General features: G+C 42.2%; 2 protein-coding genes across 2 annotated transcripts; both read right to left on the bottom strand.

Moving 5' to 3' along the window:
* Nucleotides 1-879: 879 nt before the first annotated feature.
* On the bottom strand, nucleotides 880-11,804 carry P2RY11 (purinergic receptor P2Y11). Its single transcript, XM_081938144.1, has 2 exons — nucleotides 11,561-11,804; nucleotides 880-3,700 (listed from the first exon to the last, which is right to left on the bottom strand). The coding sequence occupies exon 2, from the start codon at nucleotides 3,697-3,699 to the stop codon at nucleotides 2,752-2,754; it is 948 nt and encodes a 315-aa protein (XP_081794270.1). The 5' UTR covers nucleotide 3,700; nucleotides 11,561-11,804; the 3' UTR covers nucleotides 880-2,751.
* A 4,178-nt stretch (nucleotides 11,805-15,982) lies between these two features.
* On the bottom strand, nucleotides 15,983-27,423 carry PPAN (peter pan homolog). Its single transcript, XM_081938143.1, has 12 exons — nucleotides 27,298-27,423; nucleotides 26,585-26,755; nucleotides 25,969-26,070; nucleotides 24,909-24,959; nucleotides 24,231-24,401; nucleotides 23,287-23,363; nucleotides 19,700-19,807; nucleotides 19,260-19,383; nucleotides 18,513-18,591; nucleotides 17,320-17,449; nucleotides 17,008-17,168; nucleotides 15,983-16,477 (listed from the first exon to the last, which is right to left on the bottom strand). The coding sequence occupies exons 1-12, from the start codon at nucleotides 27,313-27,315 to the stop codon at nucleotides 16,053-16,055; spliced, it is 1,617 nt and encodes a 538-aa protein (XP_081794269.1). The 5' UTR covers nucleotides 27,316-27,423; the 3' UTR covers nucleotides 15,983-16,052.
* Nucleotides 27,424-27,769: the final 346 nt, after the last annotated feature.

Here is a 27,769-nt window from a genome sequence, read left to right as displayed (position 1 = left end):
TTTTGTCTTAACATTAGAAGTTTTAAACAGAAATGTCAGAAAAGGAAAAGAAATAAAAGGAATGAAAATTAAAAAGGAAGAATACAAGCTACAAGCATTTGCAGATGACTTGGTTTTCATTCTGGAGAATCCATTAGAAACAGCACCCAAATTATTAGAAAGAATAGAAGAATATGGAAAAGTAGCAGGATTGAAAATAAACAAAGACAAACGAAGATCTTTACAAAGAATGTACCAACAAGACAAAAGGAAGAGTTGGCAGAAACCTTGGAGATGCAAGCTACAAACAAGGTCAAATATTTGGGGATATATTTAACAGCAAGATGCAGTGCTCTCAAAGACAACAACTATTACAAACTTATACAACAGGGAGGCTTTGCTATTAAATTGGGAGAAGGTTAAAAGACAATATTATTTTAAAATTCCAGTCTGGCTATCAACTGTTGAAGCCTTTTCATATGCAATAATATACAAAAAGTTAGATATGGTGAAATATTGGATGCAGAGGGTGAACTTAAATCTATGCAAGAACTGGAAAAGGGTGGTATAAAGATGAATTGGTTTTCATATGTGCAAATACAATCTAGCTAGGATAAGGATCGCAAAGAGGAAGGTTTTTATGATAAAATGACTGAGCTAGATAAAATTTTGATGGGTTCAGATGAAAAAGTAATCAAAAAACTCTTGCTAGAGGTTAAGTTAGAAGAAGAACAAGTTAAAGGATCTATGATAGCCTGGGGGGGAAATTTTGGGCATGGGATTGAATTAGAGAAGTGGCAGAAATTGTGGTCTCAAAATTATAAAATGACAATATCAACAGCATATAAAGAAAATTTGTATAAGATATTTTACAGGTGGCACCTACCTCCGACAAGAATAGCAAGAATGTTCAAGAACAAATTGGAAAAGTGTTGTGAAATGACATCAGATGCCGGGTTCATATTACCATATGTATTAGACTTGCGCAGAAGTTTAAAGATACTGGACTAAGATCCACATGTGGTTGGAGAAAATGACACAAAAACACATCAACTTTAAACCAGAGACTTTTTATTGGGAATTATACCAGAAATATATACTAGAGATTTGAAATATCTGATTGTAAATGTTTTAACAGCAGCTAGAATTGTATTTGCAAAAAAATGGAAGAATGAAAAAATACCAACGCAGGAGGAAATTATTTACAAAATAATGGGATGTGCGGGAATGAGTAAGTTGACATTTGAAATTAGAGAACAAGATGATGAACAATTTTATAAGGTTTGGGATTTGTTTTATCAATGGCTAGATAAAAAATTATGTTAATGGAAAATGTTGGAGATTTTTTTATATTTTAAGAATAGTAGAATGATATATGCAATACTATAAAGGTTCAGCATTGTTAAACAGACTAGAGCGATGTAATGGAATGATGTTGTATGTATGATTTCAACATATAGAATACTCTGTTTAAAATGAAGGAATAATAATTGGAGTTGAACTATTGATGCAAAATGATGTTGTATGTATGTACTCAATACTTAGAATATCTCATTTAAAATTAAGGAATAATAATTACAGTTGAATGATTGATATATAATGGTAATAATGTACATATGTTTATCTAAGGAACAATTTGTGATTCGATATATAACTGTAAGTGGTGATTATGGAAAAGACGCACAAAATCTTGTAACCAAACAGTATGCCATATGGAATGAAAGAAGGTTGTATGTGTTTTATGTTTTGTTTGTTTTTGTTTGTTTAAAAATAAAAAACAATAATTAAAAAAATGGCTAGCAATTTTGTCATAGGGAAGACAAAATAAAACCAAGAGAATAACTGATGAGATAGGAACATATTTGTAAATAGTTTTATCAGAAAAATTTAAAGTAGGTAAAAGAATTATGTTATTGAATATTGTAAGATGGTGAAATGGAGTTGTGTAATAATGAACATGTGCTTCTTAAAATATATAAACATTTATTGACATTTGAAACATAACAAATTAATGTATGACAAAGTGGAATTAAAATATGGTTATAATATACAGATGGAAGAGTGGGAAAATATGTGGTTGAAAGGACTGAAATTTGCACTATGTTATAATGTTAAAGAGAACCAGCTTATGTTCAACTATGTACTACTCCATGTTGTCTAAAGCACAAGCCAGGGGTTCCACATAAATATCAAAAAGCAGGAGTGAAAGTGCACATTCTTGCCTGGTTCCTTTAAATAATGGGAAAGTAGTAGAAAATAGCAGGGGGCATGATGGCACAGCAGGTCGAGACCCAAGCTCCGCGCAATGGGGTGAGCTCCCATTACTTGCCCCACTCCTGCCCATCTAGCAGTTTGAAAGTATGCAGATGTGAGTAGATAAATAGGTACCACTCCATGCACTTCAGTCAGTGGTGGGTTGCAATTTTGTTATTACTGGTTTGGGTGCGCTTGCGCCACTTCTGTGCATGCACAGAAGCATCCAGGCAGGTGGGTGAAGCCTCCCGCCACTGCTACTGCCAGTTCAGCAGATCTGGGCCAAACTGGCAGCAACCCACCTCTGACTTCAGCGTATAGTCATGCTAGCCACATGACCATGGAAATTGTATTTAGATAGCACTGGCCCCTTCAGCCAAGAAATGGAGATGACGGTGCCCTTGGTCTGACATGACTGACAGGGAAACCTTTATCTTTAGTAGAAAATATACTGCAGTGGACAGCTTGTCATTAAATAGCAAAACTAACTAGTAGCCAAATGTATTTTCATCATTGGTTTCAGTGGCCATAGAAGGGGGCTGGTTGCAATTCCACATGGTTCTCTTGCAGCTGTTTCTGCCGCTGTAAAGCTTTACAGCAACATCTGGGCATGTTCTTAGCTAGAGCTGCATAGATGAATGGGTGGATGCAAACATGGAAGTTAATTAGGATCTTGGTTATTTGGTAAGTGATGTAAATGGCCGGGTGCCTGTTGCCCTTCATACGATAATAAACATTCACATTGCGAAAGACATGAAAAGGCAAGTAAAAGAGGGCATAAAGGAGCACAACGGTGGAAATCAGTATCATCACTTTGAACTTTTCATCCCTGGTGGTACCATGGCTGCGTCTAACAGCGCAAACAATGGCCACACAAGAAAAGAGAGTCAGGAGAAAAGGCAGTCCACAGCCCACAGTTAGGAGGAACCAGCTGTAGGATCGATAAGCAGGCAGTTCTGACACAGAAGCACTTCCTAGGCAAAGAGTTGTGTTGCCTTTAGATTCCACGGTGGAGAAATGAAGGACGGGGGCTGAGATGGCTATCGTGAGCAACCACATTACCCCGCTGACAACTTTGGCATGGAAGGGTTCGATGCGGTTATGGGCAAAGAAGGGATGGACGATGGCAACGTAGCGGTTCAGGCTGATGCAAGCAATGAAAAAGGTGCTGCCGTACAAGTTGACAAAAAAGACAAAACGATCCAATTTGCACAAAAGCCAGCCGTACCCCCAGTTCTTGGGGGGCAAGTAGTAAATAGCCAAGGGCAATAAGGAGATGGCATAGAACAGGTCAGAGAGTGCCAGATTGAAGGAGTAGATGATGCCAGGATGCCAGGTGCGTTCCCAAGCCACAAAGTGGTAGATTGTAAAGCCATTCCCCAAAACAGCGAAAATGAACTGCAGAACTATGATGACCCACAGTTTTTCTTGGAAGCGGTCCAGGTCTTCTTCTGCCCCAGTCTTCATCCTAGACAAAGCAGGATAAAGGAGATGAGAGGCTTCCAAGACTACCCCTTGACTGCAGACAGAGGACGTGAAGGAGCATATTATCAGAAATGCTGACACCTATCACTTCAACTGCAGCTCTCTTAAAAAAATAAGTGACTTCCCTCAGCTTTTCTTTCTTTTTTTTGGCTCCCTTGGAGTAGATGCTTACTTGATAAACAGAATTTCCGGTAAGTCTAATACAGAATGATTATGATGGTTATATAAAAATATGGAAAATAGAAAGAGAGATAACAATCACAAAACAACTTGCATATACTGTACAATCAGAACTAGTTTTACCATTCATGATCTGCTATGCAAATTAATACATACAGTAAATCAATTTGTTGACAATTTAAAAAAATGAGAAAGTCAGCATCTAAACAATAGATATTTGGGAGACAACTTCCGGCAGCCGAAGGTGACGGACGCCCGCATCCGCCTTTTCGCTGCTCCGGTGGGCTCCCCTGAAGTCTAGAGGGAGCACAGGGTGCCTTAGAGTGGCGCCCTGCCATAGGGGCGGCTTGCTTGGACCCCCTGGAATGGCGGCGGCCACAGGGGGGTCTCCAGCTTTGCCCCAGGAGCCGGGGAGTGTAGGAAGCGCACGGAATGCTACCCCGCGCTTCGCCGAACGCAGCCTGGAAGGAAATAATTAATTGGAATGAAACAGCTGAAGAGCGGTGGGCCGAGGGTCTCCCCAGGTCTTTTACTATTCTTACTCTTTTGATTGCTCTGCAGTTTTCCTTTTGGGACTTTGTTTCAACTTCTGGAGGAGTTTGGATTGGAGGGGGGGAAATTCCACCCCCCTTGGAAAGGCGGCAATTGAAAAATATCTCCCTTTTATGGGGAAGAGATAAAGTTTAAAAACTACTTTCACTTCCCTTAAATAATGGGGGAATTTTTTTTTTCTTGACTACAATTGCGAGAGAAAGGATGGTTGAACTGATTCTTCTCTAAACTACCTATGGGAACTTTGACTTTGTTGTTTCCTGACAACAAAGTACTGGCTGGGCCAATATGGCAACTTCCTCCTTCTTCTTTGTCTTCATGAATGAGACTCCTCCCTTGGAAAACTTTATGGCTTTCAACTAATTTCCACCCCAGAGACTTCCAGGAGCCTCTTCAAGTACGTTATTCCCCTGGATTTGGAATATTCTGACCCACCTATTTGCTCTAGTTCTGTACTAAAAGATTTGGACTTGTTTGTTTGGTGATCCATACCGGCTGTGCTCTCCCACAGACGCCATCTCTTTGTACAGAACAATAACTATCTCTGAGCCTCATGATGGGTCCAAAGAAATTACTGCCTGGCAAGGCCTCATCGGCCCCAACATCTTCCACGTCCAGCCCCACTCACCAGTCACAACTGGGATCTTTTTTACAACCTAAAGCCTCTGAAGAGAGTGCAAAGGACTTGTCTACTCAACAGATGCTTCAAATCATCTTAAAGGGACAGGACAAAATTAAAAAAACAACTGCAGGACTAAAATGAACAGCTCAGAGAGACGAATCAGCAAACCACACGGAATGAACAGATGATAGGTGTGTTGGAGGAGGGGGCGGTTGGGATGAGAGATGAGATGAAGACAATCCAAAGGGGGAATGCAGAATTTGGAAATCAGATGTTAAAAATGGAATTTGAAAGGATGTCTTTTTTTCTTAGGTTCCAAAACTTGCCAGAAGTTGAGAACGAAGATCTTAAGGAGATTATGACCACAATACTAGCAGAATATATTAATAGAGATAAACAACAGCTTTGGTGGGACATTGATCTGATCTATAGGGTTAATTCAGCCTATGCAAGAACACACAATGTTCCAAGGGAAGTTCATGTTAAATTTCTTAGAAAAACCACAAGAGATGAGGTTTTAGGCGCTCAAAGGGGAGGACCATTAAAATATAAAGATAAAGAAATAACCATTCTTAAACAGATCCCAAAGAAAGTAAGAGATAACAGAAGGAAATATTCCTTCTTAGCAAAAAAATTATACAATAATGGGGTTTGGTTCAGGTGGTTGTTTCCAGAAGGCATGTTGATTTTTTGGGAGGGCAGCAGAATTAGAATCAACACAGTAGTGGAAGCAGAGGCTTTCACTGAAAAACTCTCTTAGGCGAAATGGGGGATGTTACACAAGAAACAAAGGAGGGAGGGGCTGAGGCCCAGCCGGTGGACGGGAGGGAGGACGCAACAACTAGAAGACTGATTTGAAACACTATTCCAATTGTTGTTACAATGTACTTTCATGGAAGTGATACAAAACAAATGATTGAAACATACTGATGATTTTGTGTTAAAATTGCTAATACTTATGTAAATGTTGATATTTCTCTATCTTCGTTTGTAAAAGTTGCAAGACCTGGGGGCTCCGTCCCCCGCATGATGTAGCTGTCAAAATGTTTTAAAACCCTATAACCCCTTTTCCTTGTAAAAAATTTAAAACTAATAAAAATTTGAACAATAAAAAAAACAAAATAAAAAAAAAACAATAGATATTTGAAATATGGAATAGTCTTCCACCTGGGACTTCTACAGGTAAAATCCTTCTTTAGGCCCACCAAACCAAGTTGTACAATGCATTAATGGATGATGGATATTCCTTTATAGCAGGGGTGTCAAACACAAGGCCCGCGGGCCAAATCGGCCCACGGTGTGGTTGGATTTGGCCTTTGTGGAAAATGTAAGGGGACATCCTGCGTCACTTCAGCCTGGTCTACCTGCATCGCTTTGGCCCGGTCTACCCAATGCAAAGAGGAAACATGCCAGCAGTTTGGGGAGTGGCATCAAGCTGGCCATGCCTACCTAGTCGGCCATGCCCACTCAGCTCCCCCCAAAGTCAACCACAGCTCTGATGTGGCCCTCAATGAAATTGAGTTTGATACCCTTGCTTTATAGCAGGGGTGTCCAAACTTGGGAACTTTAAGACTTGTGGACTTCAACTTCCAGAATTCCCCAGCCAGCCATGCTGGCTGGGGAATTCTGGGAGTTGAAGTCCACAAGTCTTAAAGTTCCCAAGTTTGGACACTCCTGCTTTATAGGATCCATTTGGGGGGGGGGGGATAGGCAATATTTATTAGTAGTATCTGCCATTTGGTTTCCAAAGTAAATTTTAAAAAATGCATTTACAAAAATGAATGAGTCCTTCAGAATAAATTAATAGTAGAATAACATTTGCCTCAAGGTACAGATACAGGCCTCAACAGCAATAATGTGGACCAGAATTTCTGTAGTTAAGTGACGCAATTGTAAATTACGATGTCACATGATCCTGCCACTTAACCAATGGCAGTTTTAGAAGTCTCTGGTTACTGGCCTTAAGAAAGGACCATGCAGGATGTCAAGTGTAGCTTCCAACCCTGCTGGCTTCTTCACTGTAGCTTCCAACCCTGCTGGCTTCTTCACTGACTTTGCTTGAGGGAAACCAGCAGGGACGGTCGCAAATCAAAACTGCGTGACCATGGGATGCTGCAAAGCAGTGACGTGCGGTGAGGTTTATGGCTGGTGAGGCTGGTGACGTCATCAGGAAGGCGGGGAATGGGACCACGTGTGCTGGAGGCTGAGGCTGCCTCAGCCTCCAGCACATGTGATCCCATTCCCCGCCTTCCTGAGCATGCTCCGCTGGCTCACGCTCCGCAGTCCTCGAAAGCGACTGGGGAACAACGAGAACCTTCCTGCCTCTGCTGGACTTTGCGCGCTCCTCACGACTGCATATTGCAGCCGCGAGAAGCACGCGAAATCCAGCAGAGGCAGGAAGGTTCTCGTCGTTCCCAGTCACTTTCGTGGCTTCATCATCCAGGAGCGCCGACAACATTTCTGCCTCCGCAGCTCCCGGGCGCGGCCGGACGGATGTATATAATATTATAATATTATAATATTATACCTACACCCATGAAAATCTACGAAAACAAATATATATTAATTATATTATATTATATTATATTATATTATATTATATTATATTATATTATATTATATTATATTATATTATATTATATTATATTATATTATATTATATTATATTATATTATATTATATTATATTATATTATATTATTTATTATATTATATTATATTATATTATATTATATTATATTATATTATATTATATTATATTATATTATATTATATTATATTATATTATATTATATTATATTATACTATAATTTCATGAAGAGAGGTGAGGCTCTGCCTCCCCTGCCTCCCCTGACCGCACGTCCCTGCTGCAAAGATTGGAAATCTGAATGTCTTCCTGAGCACGCAGATCATGATTGCAGAACTATGGGGGTGTTTCGCCAGCTGGAACTTGGAGGACCAGTCAGGAGTACCATTCTGTTCAGTGCTGTAGCAAGTTTGAACAATTGCTGAAAGAGTGGTTGTTAAACGAGAACCACCTGTAAACTGTTATAACACAAGAGCCAAGTCTAATTGTACACTTTGACATCACATCTCCAACCATTAATTGAACTGATCAGTTTCTTCCAGAAAAAAGAAAGTATAATCCAAGAGACACAAAATAATATTTTTATTGTAAATCATATGCAACTGGCATGCCTCTTTGGAAATATATACATGCCTAAATAATATTCCATCAATGTTCATGAAATACAAATTCCAATTCTTATTTGGTGCCTCCCTAAACTTTCAAACATATAATTTAGTGTATATTAACAATCATTTATAAATAATGATAGGCTTTTTATTTCACACAGAATATGCTAAATATTTTATTTGTAGAAGCATTCTAAGACATAAAGGATTCTTGGCCTTTAGTCTAAAAAGGTTTTAGCTGAACAAATGAAGTGGTTTGCCCTTGCCTCCGTCCCGGGGCTGAGAGTGAGTGACTGCCCCAAGGTTGCCAGGTTGGCTTTGAGTCAAAGGCAGGATTAGAAGTCACAATCTCCCAATTTCTAGCCTGGTGCCTTTTACTACTACACCAATTTATTACAAATAACAAAAAAATATATATCAACATTTCAGTATTTATAGATCTCAAACATGCACTCCATACACCACAGGAGTTCCACAAGATAACCAAATGCCCCAGCAAAGAGCTATTTAGAAATTTTGAAAAGACTCTTCTCCTTATCTTACAGGTTATGATTCCATTTTTAAATTGGTTTTGTAGAGAGGAAAAATATTGTTATCCCTAATGCTTGCTGGCTTTGCTCAATTTTAAAGGCTTATTCCAATGATTTAAATATAGACTCTTTCTGGTGTGTGTTTTAAAATTGGCCATTCATTCCCAATCACAAACAATTTATCAATAATAGTCCATAAATTCTTAACTCCCCCACCCCCTTGGCATATGCTGTATTCACAAGCAATTATTCTGCCTACTAGTTTCATCAAAGCACCTCTCTTATCTTTTTTCACATTTGATCTTCTGATGTTTTAGCCATCTACTCTATTCTTTTTGAACTCTAGCATAATGAGACACTATGCAGTTTTCTTTGTAATTTCCCAGAATTTGTTTTTTCTTTTCTGGTTAGAAGCAAGCTCTGAAGTTTAGCTCAGCCAAAAACCACATTAGGCACTTTTGTTTAATAGTTTTAATACATTAATGCATTTAATGTATTCATTATAGTTTTTGTGCTGTGGCAGTTAATTTAAATTTGACCTGTGCTCACTAAAATGACTTCAATATTGATTTGTTATCTTATGTTTAGTTTATCTATGCCATTGAACCAAAGTATTTGGCTATTTTCCATTTTCCCTTGAACGTATGCAAATAGTTCTGCCTGATGATACTACGTACAAATAATGTATTCTACTGAAACTGTAGCTGGAAAATTTCTATTGTTTTTTGGTTCAATAGGCTGAACAACATGGGATATGTGGGATCTGAGCTTGAATGTGAATGAAATCCAATTGAGTCCAGTTTTTTATTTTCTGACACCTAGCTGACATACATTTACCAGATTAAAGCTATAATCTTCTAACTTAATTCCATGTTACCCCAAAAAATACGATCTACCCTGAAAACAAGCCCTAGTCCGATTTTCATGCCTGAACCAAATATAAGCCCTACCCCTAAAGTAAGCCTGACTTAAGAGGCTGTGCAGCCGGCTGGCCATCCATTCTGTCTGGTTGCTGCCGACATAAGGCAGAGGCCAGTAAGTGAGGCAGTCGGGGGGGTGGAGGATGAAGCGAGGTGTGGGTGGAGGACGAAGGTTCTTCTTGCTCACCACAATGAAGCAGGAGGCTGAGCAATGCACTGGTGCCATGGCCGCTAAGCAAGGCAGTGGGGGCTGGTAGAGGATGAAACAAGGCAGGGGGTGGAGGACGAAGCACCAACAGTATCCTTGGCCACCTGGCCTGCAGAGCCCTGATGTTGGTGGAGTGAGGCGCTGGCAGCCGGAGTAGCCTCTTCCCCATTTCACCCAGTGGGCGCTGCCTGCCGCTACTCCCATTCCACCACTGGTTGCCTGGAGCCCTTGGAGGGTTTACCTTGCCACCTGCTTTCCAACTCCCACCCAGCTCCTCTCACTTCCCCAAAGCCTCCCTTCATTAACCTGCCATCCAGCTCCGTTCTCCGCTGCTGTGTGCAGGGCAACAAAAGAAGACTGTGGGACTACCGGTAAAAAAAAAAGTTCAATCAGACCTTCCAACTTTGCGAGGTTTTTTTTTTTTTTCATGAGAAGTTGGAAGGTCTGACTGACTGCAACCCTGAATCTTTTCCGCCCTCCCTCCCTCATCCAGTTCAGCACTGCACAATCTCTTATTGTGGGCCCTCTTTTGGAAATGTGTTATCTGCTCCCTGGGAAGCCATTGTGCAATTGCAACAATCCCCCCCCCCACTTCTTCTCCAACTGTACATTCCAGCATATCATACTTACAAATACCCCAAATGGTCAGAGACACCTCCTCCCCCCACAAAATCTAAGCTATTCTACCTTCAAAGACTCGCGGCATTGGCAAAGAGCAATAAAATCAAGGAGATAAGGAAACATAGGAAATAAAGGGCATATTGACTAACAGAATTCCGAAACCTTTTGATACTTTGGGGAAAATGCAGAGAAGAACAACAAAGATGATTAGGGGACTGGAAACTAAAACATGATGAACAGTTGCAGGAGTTGGTTATAGCTAGTCTAGTAAAAAGAAGGATCATGGGAGACATGATAGCAATGTTCCAATATTTGAAAGGTTGCCACAAAGAAGAGGGGGCGGGGGGGGGGTCAACCAATTTTCCAAAGCACCAGAAGACAGAACAAGAAGCAATGAATGGAAACTAATCAAGGAGAGAAGCAACCCAGAACTACGGAGAAATTTCCTGACAGTGACAACAATCAACTAATGGAACAGCCTAGTCGTGGGTGCTCCATCACTGAAGGCTTTCAAAAAGAGACTGAACAGAGACCAGTCTGAAATAGTATAGGGTCCCTTGCTTGAGCATGGGGGTGGATTAGAAGACCTCCAAGGTCCCTTCCAACTCTGATATTCTGAAAACCTTGATTTGGCCTTAGTATCTAGGATATATCATCTGATGACAAAGTTTTAGCATTAGAGACAGACTCCCTGCATTACCCTGGTTGTCACCTTTCCCAACTTATCCACTGCTAGCATTTAATAAGATACATTCTTCAATACTTCAGATAACTGGGTGCGGAGTTAAAAGACATACGTAAACATGGAACAAGGTGAAACAAATTGAAAAGAATAAAATGAAAACTAAGAAAGGGAAATAGGAAGCATTACATCAGTGTTCTCCGACTTGCCCTCCTGTTTTGTAAAACTACAATTCTCATAATCTCCAATCTGGGGGATGTAAAGAAATACATCTGGAGAACACTAAGATAGAGAGTGCAGTAGCTGTTTAAATAGTATCCCAATGCACACATACCTAATCCAGCTTCCAGTTGATTCCACGTAGAAGGGATTCAGTTGTATTTTCCCTTACTGCAAAGAAGTTGTGAAGTCTGTATTCAAAGTGTGGTAGTGTATTATCATGTAGATTCTGAAACTGCACCAGGAAGTAGATGAATCATGACTAAATAAAGTTGAAAAGAATCTGTATTACACAATGGAAAGGCCTTTTATGGCTCTTTTGCATGGGATCACAATATGCTGAAGAAAGAGCAAGCATACAGAACGAGGTGGAGGGATCCCAGAATGGCAGTAGGACTGACCGTCTAATAGAGTAAATCTCAGAGCTGAAGTTGAGTTTTTCTTAAATCCTACCTGTTCATAATTTTAAGCTCCATGGATAATTTAAGAGGATGTGAGATTAGAATGAAGCTATTGAGAAATACATATAAATATGATTAAGAAGCAGCTGAGATCTTAGCTCCAAAATCTTCAATGTCATTCCATATGACACTTTTGAATACAGCTACAAAAAGCAGTGTTGTTTTTTTAAAATAATTGTAGAGAATAAAAACTTGTGCACATCTGCTACCAAGGGTTTATGGCATTTAGTCAAGCAAGACTGAGAGGCATTTTTGACTTTAACCCCCCCCTCCCCACTGTGATGCTATTTGAAATTATAGAATTCTTAAATGATGCTTTAGCTGATCTAATTCGCGAATTCATCCCACCTCAAAGAACTAGAGATAAGCAGAGGCATGCGTTATTTGGACCCAGTTACACCACGAATCTTATATCATTTCTGAATAGACTACAGCAATCAAAAGGCAAAACAGAAATGTGGCACTTGGTGTGAAAAGTTACAGCAATGGAAAAAGTTGATTTTGACCCTAACCACATCCTGTATTCTAATCAACTTTAAAATAGATTAGTCTTGCTAGAGTCTACAGAATGAAATAATCAGTTCAAAGAACTCCACATGGTGTATGTATGCTGTATAGGTTTGCAACTAGATTTGCAAACATCTTTATAAGGATGTTAAGATTCAAAATTCAAAGTCATGGCCATCTCTGGATTTTTCTTTTACAATTACACCTCATTGCTTTACTCACAAGTGGTTGCTAAAAATTCTTTTCGCTAGGGCAGTGGTGGGCAACCTTTTTTTCAACTGAGCCAAATCTCGCCAAAACCACGATTGAAATTTATTTTGAGAGCCACATTTTTAAAACCAAAAATACATAGGATGGTACACTGTTTTTAGTTTCAATAAACTCTGGCATTGAAGCATGGAAGTCTTAAAGCTGTCAAGTTGCAAGACCCTTGCACCCCTAACCCTTTAGAAAAAAAAACCCAGGGTCTTCAAACCTGACAGCTTGAAGACTTGTGGACTTCAACTCCCAGAATTCTGAGAATTGAAGTCCACCAAGGGCATCAATCATATTAGCCCAGGGATCTGCAAAATTGGCTCTTAAGACTGGTGGACTTCAACTCCCAGAATTCTGAGAGTTGAAGTCCACCAAGGGCATCAATCATATTAGCCCAGGCAGGGATCTGCAAAATTGGCTCTTAAGACTGCTGGACTTCAACTCCCAGAATTCTGAGAATTGAAGTCCACCAGTCTTAAAACAGCCACCTTTGCAGACCTCTGTGTTAGCCCAAAGCCTGGCGCTGGGCGGGCCTTGCTCCCCCATTGGTGGAGCCCCAAGAAGCGAGGAGGGAGAAAAAGAGACAGAGGCAAGGAGCTTCTCCCCCCACCCCTGCAAAAATCTTATCAGGGAGACGGCGGGCAGTAGCAAATTAGCTGATCACGCGGCATGATCGGCTAATTTGCTACTGCCCGCCCAGCTCCCCAGTTAGATTTTTGCTGGGAGGAGGCAGGGGGGGGGAAGCTCCTTAGCCTCCGTTTCTTTTTCTGCCTCCTCGCTTCTCGTCCCCGCCCGACTTCAGGATCCTCCTTAATCATTGTGGGTCGAAAAGAAAAAAGGGAAAGGGGCGCTTGTTTTGAAGTGCCTGAGAGGAGGGAGGGGAGCGGGCGCCCGGCACACAGAAGAGCCACATTAAAGTGTGTAAAGAGCCGCATGTGGCTCGCGAGCCGCGGCTTGCCGACCACTGCGCTAGGGGATAAGTTTCATGTTGTTCAGTTTATTTATTCTATTTTTTATTGATCAATGATTAAATGAGGTAGTCATTGTTTTAAAACATGTTGAAAGTAACATGTTCTACATCTCAAAAATTGTGATCGTTTTTCTAATAATATTCATCATGTATTTTTTCATAAATTTGATGTATTAGCAGGTTTGATTTGTTTTTTGAATTTAGTTCTAGAAAACTGCATTCTAGAGATATATCAATCTTTATTAATCATGGCTTCATTTACTAATTTAAACTGTCTAGAATTCAATCTAATTCAATCTCTAGAAAGAGTGTAGAGAAGAGCAACAGATGATTAGGGGACTGGAGGTTAAAACATGAAGAACGGTTGCAGGAACTGGGTATGTCTACTTTAATGAAAAGGACTAGGGGAGACATGATAGCAGTGTTCCAATATCTCAGGGGCTGCCACAAAGAAGAGGGAGTCAAACTATTTTCCAAGACACCTGAGGGTAGAACAAGAAGCAATGGGTGGAAACTAATCAAGGAGAGAAGCAACTTAGAACTGAGGAGAAATTTCCTGATAGTTAGAACAATTAATTGATGGAACAACTTGCTCCAGAAGTTGTGAATGCTCCAACACTGGAAGTTTTTAAGATGTTGCATAACTATTTGTCTGAAGTGGAGTAGGGTTTCCTGCCTAAGCAGGGTGTTGGACTAGAAGACTTCCAAGGTCCCTTCCAACTCTGTTAATCACTTGTAAAATCTTGCTAAAAAAACTGCAAGAACTTTGTCCAGTCAGTCACCAGGGGTAAACACTGACACCCCCTCAAAAAAAAACCTTTGTATAGGTAATGCTCAACTTATAACAATTGAACGCAAAATTTCTGTTGCTAAGATTTTGCCTCCTTTTGTCAGCGTCCCAAATACCATCCAGAATTAAATTCAAGGCATAGCTTTCATCAAGTTCCAATTTAATAAGAGACATATTGGTACAAACTATGGAGACCCGAATCTGAAAGCTTCCTGGGTTTCCACCCAGTTGAAAGTTCAAAATCTTGCCCCACACAAGTCCATCACGTGGTCACCCACAACCCTGAGATTAAGAGTCTCATGCTCTACCAACTGAGCTAGCCGGGTCCTTCCTACTGCCACGTGGAGTTCACAGATGACTTTTTTTTCTTTGCTCCCGGAGGGAGAAACATCTGCCGCTACCTAGGATTGAACTCTCAACCTTCCCAACAGGAGGTGATTAGCTTCACCACTAGGCCATCACATGGTCCAATCTTCATCTGCCACACTGGCATTTCTACCCATCTAGTTCCGGTCAGGTGCAGAGGTGCGGAGACAAAAGATGACCTTGGGCTTCTAGAAAGGAATGTTTTATTTTGACAACACATTTTGCTCCTTACTATTCCCCCTCCCTATTCCCCACTAATGAAACAGCAGAGTAAAATAATAGAAAGTGTGGCAGGCTAAAGATCCTAAAAGGAATATGCCTGCAGGCATGGCAACTTTTACACCTGTGGCAAGGAAGGTGGTAATAGTAGTTTTGCCTCCTTTTATCACACGCCTTGCCACAGTTGTTAAAATAAATCATGCAGTTATTAAGTTAGGAGCATAGTTATAAAGTGAATCTGATTTCCCCATTGACTTTGCTTATCAGGTCACAAAATGTGATCACATGATCCCAGGACATGGCAACCCTAATACACCACAAATTTTGATGTGACCATGGGGATGCTGCAACAGTCATAGGTGTGAAAAACAGTCGTAAGTTGCTTTTTTCAGTGTCATCATAACTTCAGTCACGAAACAAATGGCTACAAGTCAAGGACCACCTACATTTACTTCCACAGATGGAATCTTGTAGAGCCCTTGAATACAACAAGGATGTATTTCAGCAAACCTGCCCCTACATTTTGGATGAATAAGAGTTTAGCCAAGGATAATAATTTTACAAATTATTCTTTTTATAGCCTCTGAAGAGCTGCAGCTGCCCACAAAGAAGCCAAATATATTTGGTATCTTTTGAAAAGCTTTGTGGGAGAATCAGGAATTTAAAACTGGAAAGCATTATTGCTAACGAAAAGAATCCTGCCGATCAAAATCGGCCGGTATATCCATTTCTGTCACTTTTGTTCTACATTATCAAACAAAAACAATTTTCTTAGAAACCTGCTGCATTGCAGTAGAGACATTTTGACCCTCAAAAGAGATGGCCATCTGCTCCTTATATCATCTCCTTCCAAAGTGCTCAAGTCCTCATTAAAAAAGTTCAATCAACTGCCCTATCTTCATCCGGCACTTCCAACCAATCCCACATCAAAGCATATACAAGCCCAACCCAAAAAGAAGCGGAGGCAGATTATGGAAGTCAATATATATTTTATAAAACAACCAGTACATCTCAAAGACTACGCAGGCGTTTCAGGACATTAGGCTGACTTTTGTTTCCTTGAATGCCTTGCTTTTCGGAAGGTGCTTTTTCCTTTGAAGGCCTGCTTCTGCCCCAGTCTAGATTTTCCCTGCCTTTGTGATCCCGGAGGCCTAAAGCCAGTCTGTCTTTTGCCTCTTGGCTGTCCTGCAGCCCGGGGTTGCTTCTGCTTTACATTCTGTGGCTTCTTGTGCTGCCTTGTATTCCTCTGCTGCTGGCTCAGCTTCCCCTGGCGGCGTTGAGGAGTGCCTCTTTGTAGCTGCCTCTGACCATCAGGCTGTGAAGCTTTCTTGTGTTTCATTGTGGTTTTGGGCCCCCTGCGCTCTTGACTCTGATCTCGCACTGAATGCATGTATTTACGTTTTTTCTTGGGCGTGGTGGATTGGCTGAGCCTTCGTTTCCTCTTTGTGCTTTGTGGGAACAAGTCTAGAAAGAATGGAGCCCAATAAAAGCAGCAGTTAAGAAGAGACATTTTTATACTCAGCATTTTTTTTAAAAAAGAATGATCTTAAGGCAGTAACAACAATTTAGATCATAGTGTTTTCAAGTAGGAAGTCACAGCCCACCCAGAAAAAGGAAAAACAGCTTCAGAAAAAACGACAGAGCTGTAAGAACCAAAAGGAAAGCTTGATATGGGATTGTTGGAAAATCTAGCCCTCCCCAAATTCTCCCTCCTGCACCTGTATTTGCCCCATGAGGGAAGGGAAAGGAATAGACACCTACAGTTAAAAGTGCCGTGGCAGCAGCTCTTGCTGAGGATCAAATGTGAATCTGCCAAAAAAGGAATCCTGCTGCTTCTTGGCTCAGACCTTAACAATGACTGAAAGCACACGCTCCTTTCTTCCCCAGGACAGATGCATCAGAAAGTTACTTTAGAGAACCATGATTCAGGTTATGAGCAACTACGCCCACCTCCAAATTGTTTTAATTTATAAGCCCACTAAGTAGGCACTGACCTTCATCCGGTTCCTCCCCAACTTCCTGGCGGTAGTATTCCAAATCATCATCGGAGGGCTCGTCTACATTTTGCTGGCCCTGCATTCCAGGGTCCTCAGCATCACTGTCCCCTCCCTCCGCTTGGTCCGTCTTCCTCTTCATCCCTGCCAGACTCTTCTTCCTGTAGCCAAGGATAATTTCCATGAGTGCCCCGAGTCTCAATCTTCTCAACCCAAAGGGACATTCCCTGCTCCCACTTAAGGCTCTGGGAGAAACATAGGTCTGGGAAAGCAGCTTTGCTGGCTTGGGTGCCTACTCTTCCCTCCCCTTACCGATGAGCTTGCTTCAGCGCTTTTTTGTGGGCCACATCTGCCTCTTGCTTCTGGCGCCGTTGAGCCTTGAGTTGCAGTTTTTCTTCTTTTCTGGCCAGGGCTTCTTGGATCTCTTCTTCAGTCTTGTGAACTGGGAGAAGGGAAAGGACATTAACCAATGGGAAGATGCACAGGGAAAAATCACTAAGGTCAGGCCGTTAGCTTCCCCCTTCATTCACTTATGTGGGCTTGAGGCACCCAAGGGGGCAGGTAAAACCCATTTGCCATGATGAGCAGCAACAGGCACAGCAATAACTGAGTTAAGTCTCAGAAATGTTTTGACTGCTGAAAGACAGGATTTATTTATAAGAAGATAGCCTTGCAATGGTAGGTCATTCATTGATCTAATTCATTATATTGACTGATAGTATACTGACTCTGTAGTGTGTCAAGGAAGAGTTTTATTTGCCCAACCTGGAAATGACACAGCAAATGTTCTTTATAGCAGGGGTTTCCAACTTTAAGACTTGTGGACTTCAACCCCCCCCCCCCCCCCCGAATTCCTCAGCCAGCGAAGTCCACAAGTTTTAAAATTGCCAAGGCTGGAGACACCCTGGTTTATAGAGTAGCTCAACAGAGGAACCATCTAGCCAGAGAGGTGGTAGTGGACCGCCAGACCAATGGTATTTTCTTAAAGATATAGTATACATCCATAACATACACACCCAACTGGATCTGCCTAAAACTTTACAACCCTTTAATTTTCACTTTCTTCCAAGTTGGAAGTGATCAAGCAGTGGATCAGTTTGGCCTTAGTTCTTTTGGAGGCCTAGGTTATTATATCCAGGGGTTCAAGAGGTAGTTGAGTTGTTCTTAGCCAGTGGGTTCAGTTCTCTCTCATATGCACAGGTTTGAAAAGTGCAAAAATCCAAGGCTAGTCCTCTCGGGTTTCAAAAGAACAGGTTCATGATATACATTCATCAGTTCCTCCAAAGCACAACACTGATCTCCCCAAAACTTTTGCTCCAGTTGAAAAAATCTTGTAAAAAGGGGATAAATCTTTGCAACAGTACTGGAACAGTAATTGCACTAATCACTCTACCTTCCAATTATCCTCTAAGTCATACAGTACCCCACCGTAGGAGAGGTGTTCTTGAATATGCCTCCATCAATACTCTGGTTCTGCCCTTCAACAGAAGAGCCACAATACTTACTGAAGCTGTGGTAGAGTACATTGCCTTGACCTAGTCCTTCTTCCACCTTGATGAGCTGCAATGTCATGCGAGGACCAATCTGGACACAGAGACAACACACAAGCGATACAGAAATTCAAATTCAGGCATCTTGAGCAGAAAAGAAGAAAGGCTGCAGCTCTTGGATGGGGGCTTGGGCATTCCAAAGCCAGATGATCAGAGCAAATCATCTGGAGGATCAGAAGAGCTGTTTACTGCAGGGGTGTCCAAACTTGGGAACTTTAAGACTTGTGGACTTCAACTCCCAGAATTCGGGGGGGGGGGGGTTGAATTCTGGGAGTTGAAGTCCACAAGTCTTAAAGTTCCCAAGTTTGGACACCCCTGGTTTACTGCTATACCTGGCCCCATGCTACATCCTTGTTCACCCAACTTTTTTTTTGTGGATTAATCGTTAAGAATTTTTACATAAGTAAAAGACTAATGTAAAGGGGGGAAAATACAAAGCACAAAAAGCAAAACCTAGAAAGAAAATAAAGAATGAGAAAAACTAAGCAGCTTTGACCTTCTTTTCAAGCACTATAAACAAACGAATCATCCCTCCTCCCTCTTTGATTTTACAAAAAAAAATCCTTTCAGTTTTTTACTTTTTTTCAGTCACATCCATTTATTATTCCTTCACTCTTTTCTATTTTCTGTGAAAAGTCCATCAAGCGTTTCCAGCCTTTTAACACTCTCACCCAACTCTCAAGTGCCACATTCCTCACTGACCTCAGTGAGTCGGACTGCACTTTGCTGGGCCTTCATGTTCCCACGGCCAGCACAGGCCTGAGGCAGCTCTGTGATATTGTGACTGCCATCTTGCTCAGCTTCGCTCTCAGAGAGATTGATGTCTCTGTAGGTCAGGGCAACAAAACAACACATTTTTGTTCTTCCTAGCATGACTATCATCAACATTCAAAATAATTCCCACTCTGGGATGTATTAGACTACAGACCCCACCAATTTCAGTTAGCATGGTACTGATTGGAGTTGGGAGGGGAAGGGGTAGGATTGGTTGAGCAAATGAGAACCCATACTGTAAAATGAAGACCCCAGCCCTGTCTTCAAACCATGTCCCCTTCTCACACCTCTGCAGAATTCCTCCCAGGATTCAAAAGGAAGCTAAATTCTAGATGGAAGGAGCAGGTAGACAGTTTTCACTTCCTCACCTGACCAACAATTCACTGATGTCATCCAGGTGGTTCATGTTAGGAAATTTCTCTTGCAGGAGCTTCTTCAGCCCTTTGCTCATGCCCACTGGCACTACTTTCAGGCTGCTACGAAATACAGGAAATGAGCAGATTTCATTAGGGGGAAAAAGCACATTTAACTACAACTGTGCTGGGGCCACAGAGGGGCGGGGGCGGAAGGAGGAGAGGTAGCCCTGGTATCTCTCCAATGCAGTGACGTGCGGTGACGTTTATGACTGGTGAGGCTGGTGACGTCATCAAACCACGTGGTTGCTCCGATCGCAGGGGCGCAGCCCAAACGGAGAAATTTCTTCAGCTCCAGCCTCAATCAGCGCAGCCGCGGTCCCCTTCATCTTGCCTCAGGAAGGAGGGGAATGGGACCACGTGTGCAGGGGAAGGGGATTGCGGCTCTGCTAATTTGAGGCTGTGCGCTGAGGAGCCGCCTGCACACGTGGTCCCATTCCCCTTGCAAGGATCCCGGGCTCGCCCAATGCAAAAAATGCCTGGGTACCTTGTTTCCCCGAAAATACAACCTGTCCTGCGCTCACTGACCTAGCGTTATCCCGAAAGCACCAAGTTACAGGAGCCGGGGGTGGGGGGAGCGCTCACGTTGCTTGCCGCCTTCGGTATACTGCTAGGTTGGGGAGTGGCATTCTGTCTGGCCAGAGGGGAGAGTTGCCGGGAAACTCTCCAGCCGGGAAAAGCGCCATTCACTGACCTCAGCAGCCGCCCCGCAAATCCCCTCTCCAGCCGGGAAAAGCGCCATTCACTGACCTCAGCAGCCGCCCCGCAAATCCCCTCTCCAGCCGGGAAAAGCGCCATTCACTGACCTCAGCAGCCGCCCCGCAAATCCCCTCTCCAGCCGGGAAAAGCGCCATTCACTGACCTCAACAGCCGCCCCGCAAATCCCCTCTCCAGCCGGGAAAAGCGCCATTCACCAAGCCCTTGCGCAGCTCTCCCAGGCGACCGCCGCTGGCTGCTGCTGCCCGCCGCCGCCCCGCTCCGCTCCGTGCATAACTTCCAAACTCCAAAACTTCCAGCATCGGCCGCTCTAGGAGTGCTCTCTATGGTGGGCCGGCTGCTGGACAGAGAGTTTTCCGGACAGTCTTCCAGCAGCCGGCCCACCATAGAGAGCACTCCTAGAGCGGGCGATGCTGGAAGTTTTGGAGTTTGGAAGTTATGCACGGAGCGGAGCGGCGGGCGGCGGCGGGCAGCAGCAGCCAGCGGCGGTCGCCTGGGAGAGCTGCGCAAGGGCTTGGTGAATGGCGCTTTTCCCGGCTGGAGAGGGGATTTGCCGGGCGGCTGCTCAGGTCAGTGAATGGTGCTTTTCCCGGCTAGAGAGGGGATTTTCCGGGCGGCTGCTCGTGAGCATAGTTACCTCATGGCTGCTTCGCCCCTGAGGCTGTGCCCGGCTCTTCGGGAGCCAGTTCACAAGAGAGCAGCCGCCCGGCAACTCTCCCCTCTGGCCGGACAGAACGCCACTCCCCAACCTAGCGGTATATTGAAGGCGGCAAGCAACGTGAGCGCTCCCCCCACCCCCGGCTCCTGTAACTTGGTGCTTTCGGGATAACGCTAGGTCAGTGAGCGCAGGACAGGTTGTATTTTCGGGGAAACATGGTACCTAGGCATTTTTTGCATTGGGCGAGCCTGTGATCCTTGCAAGGGAAATGGGACCACGTGTGCAGGAGGCTCCTCAGCACACAGCCTCAGATTAGCAGAGCCGCGATCCCCTTCCCCTGCACACGTGGTCCCATTCCCCTCCTTCCTGAGGCAAGATGAAGGGGACCGCGGCTGCGCTGATTGAGGCTGGAGCTGAGGAGCCTCCTGCACACGTCCCATTCCCCTTGCAAGGATCCTGGGCTCGCCCGATATAAAAAATGGCGAGATCGGCACACTTGGGGCCGCTGCTGAGATGTCCAGGGAGGCTAAACCAAGCCGCGCGCCTCTCCCAGCCACTTTCACGGCTTCCTGGAGTAATTCTTTTTTATTTTCATGACGAGAGTGGTGAGGCTCCGCCTCCCCTGCCTCCCCTGACTGCACGTCACTGCTCCAATGAAAGTTCCATGGTATCAGGCCTGACAAAAAACCATTCTTCTAGCCAAGGAGCTTGAGAACCATGATTAGAGTAGATTCCCCAAACTGATGTAGATGTTAGACGTGTTGCTCTACAATTGCTAATAACAATGCCATCTGGAAATCCTGGGAGTTACAATAGTGTATAAGGCTGGGAAAGGCAGTCAATATTAAATTAATGGTTTAATCACCAGCATTATACAAGACAAGAGTGGATTACATAGCACATCAGGAAGGTCTATTCTTGTCCTATTAACAAGAAACAATGTATACTCAAACTCTGAAATAAACAAGACCCTTCAGCCATAAGTGGAGAACCCAAGAATCTATATAGCTCTCTGACCTCATCTAATGAACCACCCCACTGTTGTTTAAGTTTTTGAACTGTTGTGGTTCTCAATGTTAGTATAAAATACAGGACTGCTCAGAAAAAGAATCTAGGTCATCTGAGATAGCTATCTCTCATTTGGGTAGACATCTTTCTTTGACATAATAGCTTTATCCTAGTTTTTGCATGTCCCAATTCTTCTTGAATTACATGCTAACAATTTAAAAATTAAGATCAAGATCGATATTGCGTACTTTACAAATGCAAACAAAATGATACAAACTTGGAAAGATACTTATTTTGTCAGATGTAAAATAGTCTACAGAGTTTGCTTTTTCCCGTAACTGCTTAAATATGTTGTCAGGAAGCCTAATTAGAGGATTACTTGAAAATTTGCATAAAGTTTTGCATTTAATTTCCCATTTACTTACTATTTATGTCGTTCAGTAAACTGTTAAGGGACAGATACTAGTTAGTAATTCAGACACAAATATTTTGATGAATTTCCTTCTTTGTTTTGTTGGTTTTTTAGGGGAATTCTAGGTTTGTATGATAAAAAGAGGTAAGATTACTGAGCTCATTAGAAAAAACACTGCAATCACCAATCATTATAAAAAAAATCCATTTCTAACTGGTTTGGACACATCAGAGCGTTTACTGAAATATAAGATCAGAGACACATCAGCAGACTATACTCTCATCATCTGCATCCAGTTTAGACAGGACCTTCTTCATGTCTCCAACGGAATCTGCAGTCATATTAGAGCCACTGTGGACAGCAGGAAAGCCTTGCCTCCATTTTACCAATACACTGATCTATAACTTCCATCTCCCCCTTCCACCAGCTGGCTGAGAATGATGGGAACTGGAATCCAATTCACCTGGAGAAGCCAAGTTAGGGAGAGCTGATGTGGGACATGGACCCTGAGCTACCTGAAACTAACAAAGGACACATAGGTTCCTCTCAGCTTCCAGCTTACCAAATACTACTGAAGATCCTGCAAAGTCCCCTTTTCCCTGAGTTTCGTACTCATGTTGCCCCCTAGAATTGTGAGCGTTTTAATGAACATGAATACAACATATTTCTCATCAGGAATCCCTGTGCAGTCTATTTCAAACCATCAGAAACAAGAGTAGCACAGAGCAGAAATTAAAACCTACTTACTAGTGACGGAATTCCATTATCTGGGTGTCAGGATTGTAATTGACCAGGACACAGCGTTTGATGGTATTTAAATTGACCTGATAGGTAGGAAAAAAGAAAGGCACACATGGTGAGACTGAGGATTCAGTCTAGGGCTCCAGCCCTTTCTTGAAAAGCAACCTGAGGTTAAGATTTTCCAGCTGCCAAACTACTTCTCAATGATTCAACTTGCAAGCCCAAGAGTTCTTATATCAAATTCTCAAATATCAGATTTAAAAATTTCTGGGAGGAGAGGGATAGAGGAAAACCTGGAAAATCCCTTTTTTCTTCACTGAACATTTTTGAAAATGTTTCTGGAGCATCTTATCTCCATAGTTTCCAACTCCAGGTTCTCAAAAAGCACATTTATTTCTGTGTTGACTAAAACCGCATTTAATTCAGGCAGTGGGAATGAGCTTTATCCTATGTCTCCCCTCTCCCTTCCATGGTTAGAGATGATCACTAGATATATATTTGAACAATATCTGTACAACTCAAAGGGAGAACTACATTCAACTTGGGAGGAGGGAGCAGATTCAAAACTAAATAACCCTCTTCCATTTCTGCATTTATAAAACTTGCACTCCAACGTTAACAAGGACTCAAGTGTTAGAAACACCAAAGGATGATAAAGGGTTGATGCATCAGTGCGTTTACTTTGGAAGGAAATCACAGAGAACTGTCATCCAAGATACACTATCATCACTTGCATCTGGATCAAAATTATGCCAAAATTTAGGTTTCATCTACCACTGCTTTATGCCTGTTAAGAGGGATGGGGTCCTTCTTGTTGAGATTTAGCTCTATCCCCCGTGTCAATTTTTAGGCAGCAAAGTTATCACAAGGGCAGGATTCAGACAGAGGAGTCTGAGCAGCAAACGAGTCATCTAATTAGCTTCCCAATCTCCAAGCTTGAATATACTTACTTTGTGAACATTGATGGAAGGAAACATGTTCTGGAACATAGTGGCCATGACTTTGATGTGCATGCCCTCCATGCCAAAGTTGTTCAGCACTAGGAGAGGAGGATGGGTAAACTGTTGTTCATGCATCCGATGCCGCTTCAGAGATGACACAACATCTTTGATGAGTGAATACTGTTGCAAACAACAAACAGAGACAAGTGAGGCATACATTCTTTTTAGAGGGGATGTCATTATTTCAAGGACTGCCTCGGGTCTCAGCTTTTATTTAAAACAAACTACACAAAGTCTGTATTGTTCATGCTAGTTAAGTAGGAGTTTGAAAATATATGGACTACTCTCTGTGAGATCTTAGAAACCAGATAATGACAATGTACAGCAGTTGCCAGAATAACTTATAGATAATAAATTATGCAAGATCATTCTATATAAACACACAAAGCTTTCAAATTTCAATTATTTTGTTACAAAAGGAAGAGGAGGAAGAAAAGAATAAGAACTACTCTGCACCCAAGCACACAACAAACATACTAAGGAACAATCTGCAATTCTGTATACTATCCATAGGAACTCCAAGCAGTTAAAATCATAAACATAGCATCTCCTTCCATGACAAATTCCAGAGACAGTTCTAAATCTACCCAGCCGATCCCACTGTAGATAATATAATCCCTCTGGTACCTGAGTGACTCTGAAGGTCAGTGTTGGTCCACCAGGGAGGCGCAGGAGTCTCTAAGAGAAATCAACAGGAAGGAGCTTTAACTCCTAAGTACTAATATTGCAGGATTCAGAAGCTTAAAGCAGGCCCTAATAGTTTATAGATCTTACTTCTATTTAATTTCCAATAGTATGGAAATTCTTTATACAGATGCATCAGTGCGTTTACTTTGAAATAAGAATCACAGAATTAAATCAGCAAGACAACTGTCATCATTTGCACCTGATAAGCAGACAGAATTAATATAATTCACTGGGCAAGAAATTTAAAAATTGTTCAAGGAAGAAACATGCTTAATATTCAACCACTGTAAAAGCAGGAGTCTTCAAACAATGTAAGAGTGATTCTTAAATATTAACTCTTAAAAGTTATGACAATGCTGAAAAGGGGGATTTACAAGCAGTTCTCCAAGTTGTGGCAGCCACAGCTTCCCAATTTAATGGACTGAAGACCTAATGTAACTTGTGACTTCAAAATCATTTGCTCACTAGAGATAAGTTACGTATGGACGAATATAATAAAACAGTGTGCATTTGGTATGCTTAATTAAATAAAGGCCAATTTCTTATTGCAAGTCACCTCTTATTTGCCTTTTTAAAAAGCAAACAAAGTTCCAATTGTTGCATATATCCTCATGTACATACTTGTCATGAAACTATTTCACCACAGCTGCGAGGTCTTTTTCCTGCTCATTTATCAGAAGCTTTAAATTTTATTGATTTATTCAAGAAGAGGATTAGTGACAGTGAAGCGTTCCTATTTTACTTCTACATAGATCTAACAGGGCTGATTTGCTACACGCAACCACAGGGATGGCCAGCTTCTAGGTATATCTCCTCTTTACATTAGGTGGCAACGAGATGTAACAGTATTGTATGAAAATTGAATCTATATGCCAGGTCAGAACATGTTCCAAATCCTCTCCAATATATATAATTGAACAGAGGCCCAATTAGACCAGTTAGCACAGAAACCAGGGTCATAGGTTCTTAAAACAAAACATTTCCTTAATATGTCACTTACAAGATTGACGCTGGTGGGATTTTTTGTGAAGATCAGGAAATGAGTCACACCCAGAGGTCCAGCTATTGTCACAAAATCTTTCAAAGAATTCTTCTTCCGCACCTAAAAAAGACAACTGTGACTAGGGCCATTCCACTGCCTGGCATGCTTTGGGGACAAAATCTAGGATAAAATATACTTAAATTTTACTTCATTAATAGAAGTAAATAGCATTGCAAAAATGGACTGAACAATAGATTGATTTGCCTAGTTGCCTTTGTGATGTTACAATATTTAGCCAAGTTGTTTTCCTTCTTCTATTACAGCCGCTCACACTTTTAAGTGCTGTCCCCACCTCATTTTATAGTCTGCTTTGATAATAAAATGCAATCATAACTTGAATAAAGCGTAAAAATGTTTTGTATAACATGATTGTTTCCATAAACATGTAAATGTATATAATTAATATTTGCTTTTGGAAAGATTGTTTTCAAACTGTTCAAATAGAATTTAGAAAATGACCCCAATATCAACGATCGATATTCCAGTCCCAATTGTGGTTGTTAAACAAGCACTACCTGTAAAGCAATTATTTCCATGAACCACAGTAGCCTTCCATGGCATTTAGTAATTTCACCTTGAGGCTGGTAGCAGAAAAGGGCTCCATCACTCGCCGAACATCTTGGATGAGTTGCTGTATATTTTTACCAATACGACCACGATGAAACACAAAGGAGTGAGGCACAGAGCCATATTCCTCCTGAGATCGATGCTGGGCAGATGCTCGCTCCTTCTTTTGATTCTTAGTCTGAAAAGGAAAAAAGAATTGAATGAAGAATAACACTGGTAGGGTTTAAGATATGCAAAACTCCTCCATACCAAATCCACTTTCTTATTGCAGGTTACTTTCTCATAGCCTCCACAGCTGGACTTGTAACTGCGTGGAAGAATACCTCAGAACTCACATTAAGAAGCAGAGCAACTTTATAATCAGGACGGATTTCAATCAAGGTCGAACAATTATTAGTTTCCCACAAAATAAGACACATGCATGACGTTTTCTTGGGCATAGATAGGTGCATCACAACAATCTCGTATCAGGCCAATAATGAGTTTTCTAAATCTTTTATCATTCGCTAACCGGGCTTCTCCGGTTAAGACTTCGAATTTTGTTTCGTCCTTCACTAGTTCACCAATTCGGCCGCAGCGCCCATGCCGGCCTCCACTGCCTTTCAAGGCACCCTCCTTCTCCATTTTCATCACCCTCGTCACCAAACTCGGCCTTGGCCCCAAATTCAACATCTCCCAAGGCCTTTCGAGGAGCCCTCCACCCCCGCCTCCAGTCCTCACTTTGCTGGGCCTCCCCATAACACTCGCGCCCTCCTCCTCCTCGGGGTTCCTCTCGCCGCGACCACGCGGGATACGCTCACTTCCGGTCTCTGGTGCACCGAAATGCTTCCCCCCCGTCTGCGCTTCCCCAGATGAGGAGTTCCGACTTCCAATCGAGCAATGTGTGCTACCAAAATATTCATCCGGCGGGTCTCTTGCGTAGCTTAATAAGTGACGACGGGTGAATCTCGGTAGATCCCATGATGTCCTTTCCCCTGTCTCAACATTTTTATAGCGCTAAATTAGAGAAAGGTGCTGTGGAAAATTAAGGGATGATGATGATTGAACCTATGATTAGACCCGCAATCGTGCTTCTCCCCAGCGTCAATTAGACCAGTCAGAATTAGATTGCAAAAATCCAGACCGCCACTAAATGGAAACAGTATGGCTTATTTTGTGCATGTGTGTGTGCGCGCGCGCCTTCTGGATCTTT

This window comes from Natrix helvetica, assembly GCF_964273705.1.
Source record: "Natrix helvetica genome assembly, chromosome: 1".
Lineage (NCBI taxonomy): Eukaryota > Metazoa > Chordata > Lepidosauria > Squamata > Natricidae > Natrix > Natrix helvetica.
Note: the sequence above shows the minus strand (reverse complement) of the source record. Positions and strands in the feature narration are given on the sequence as shown.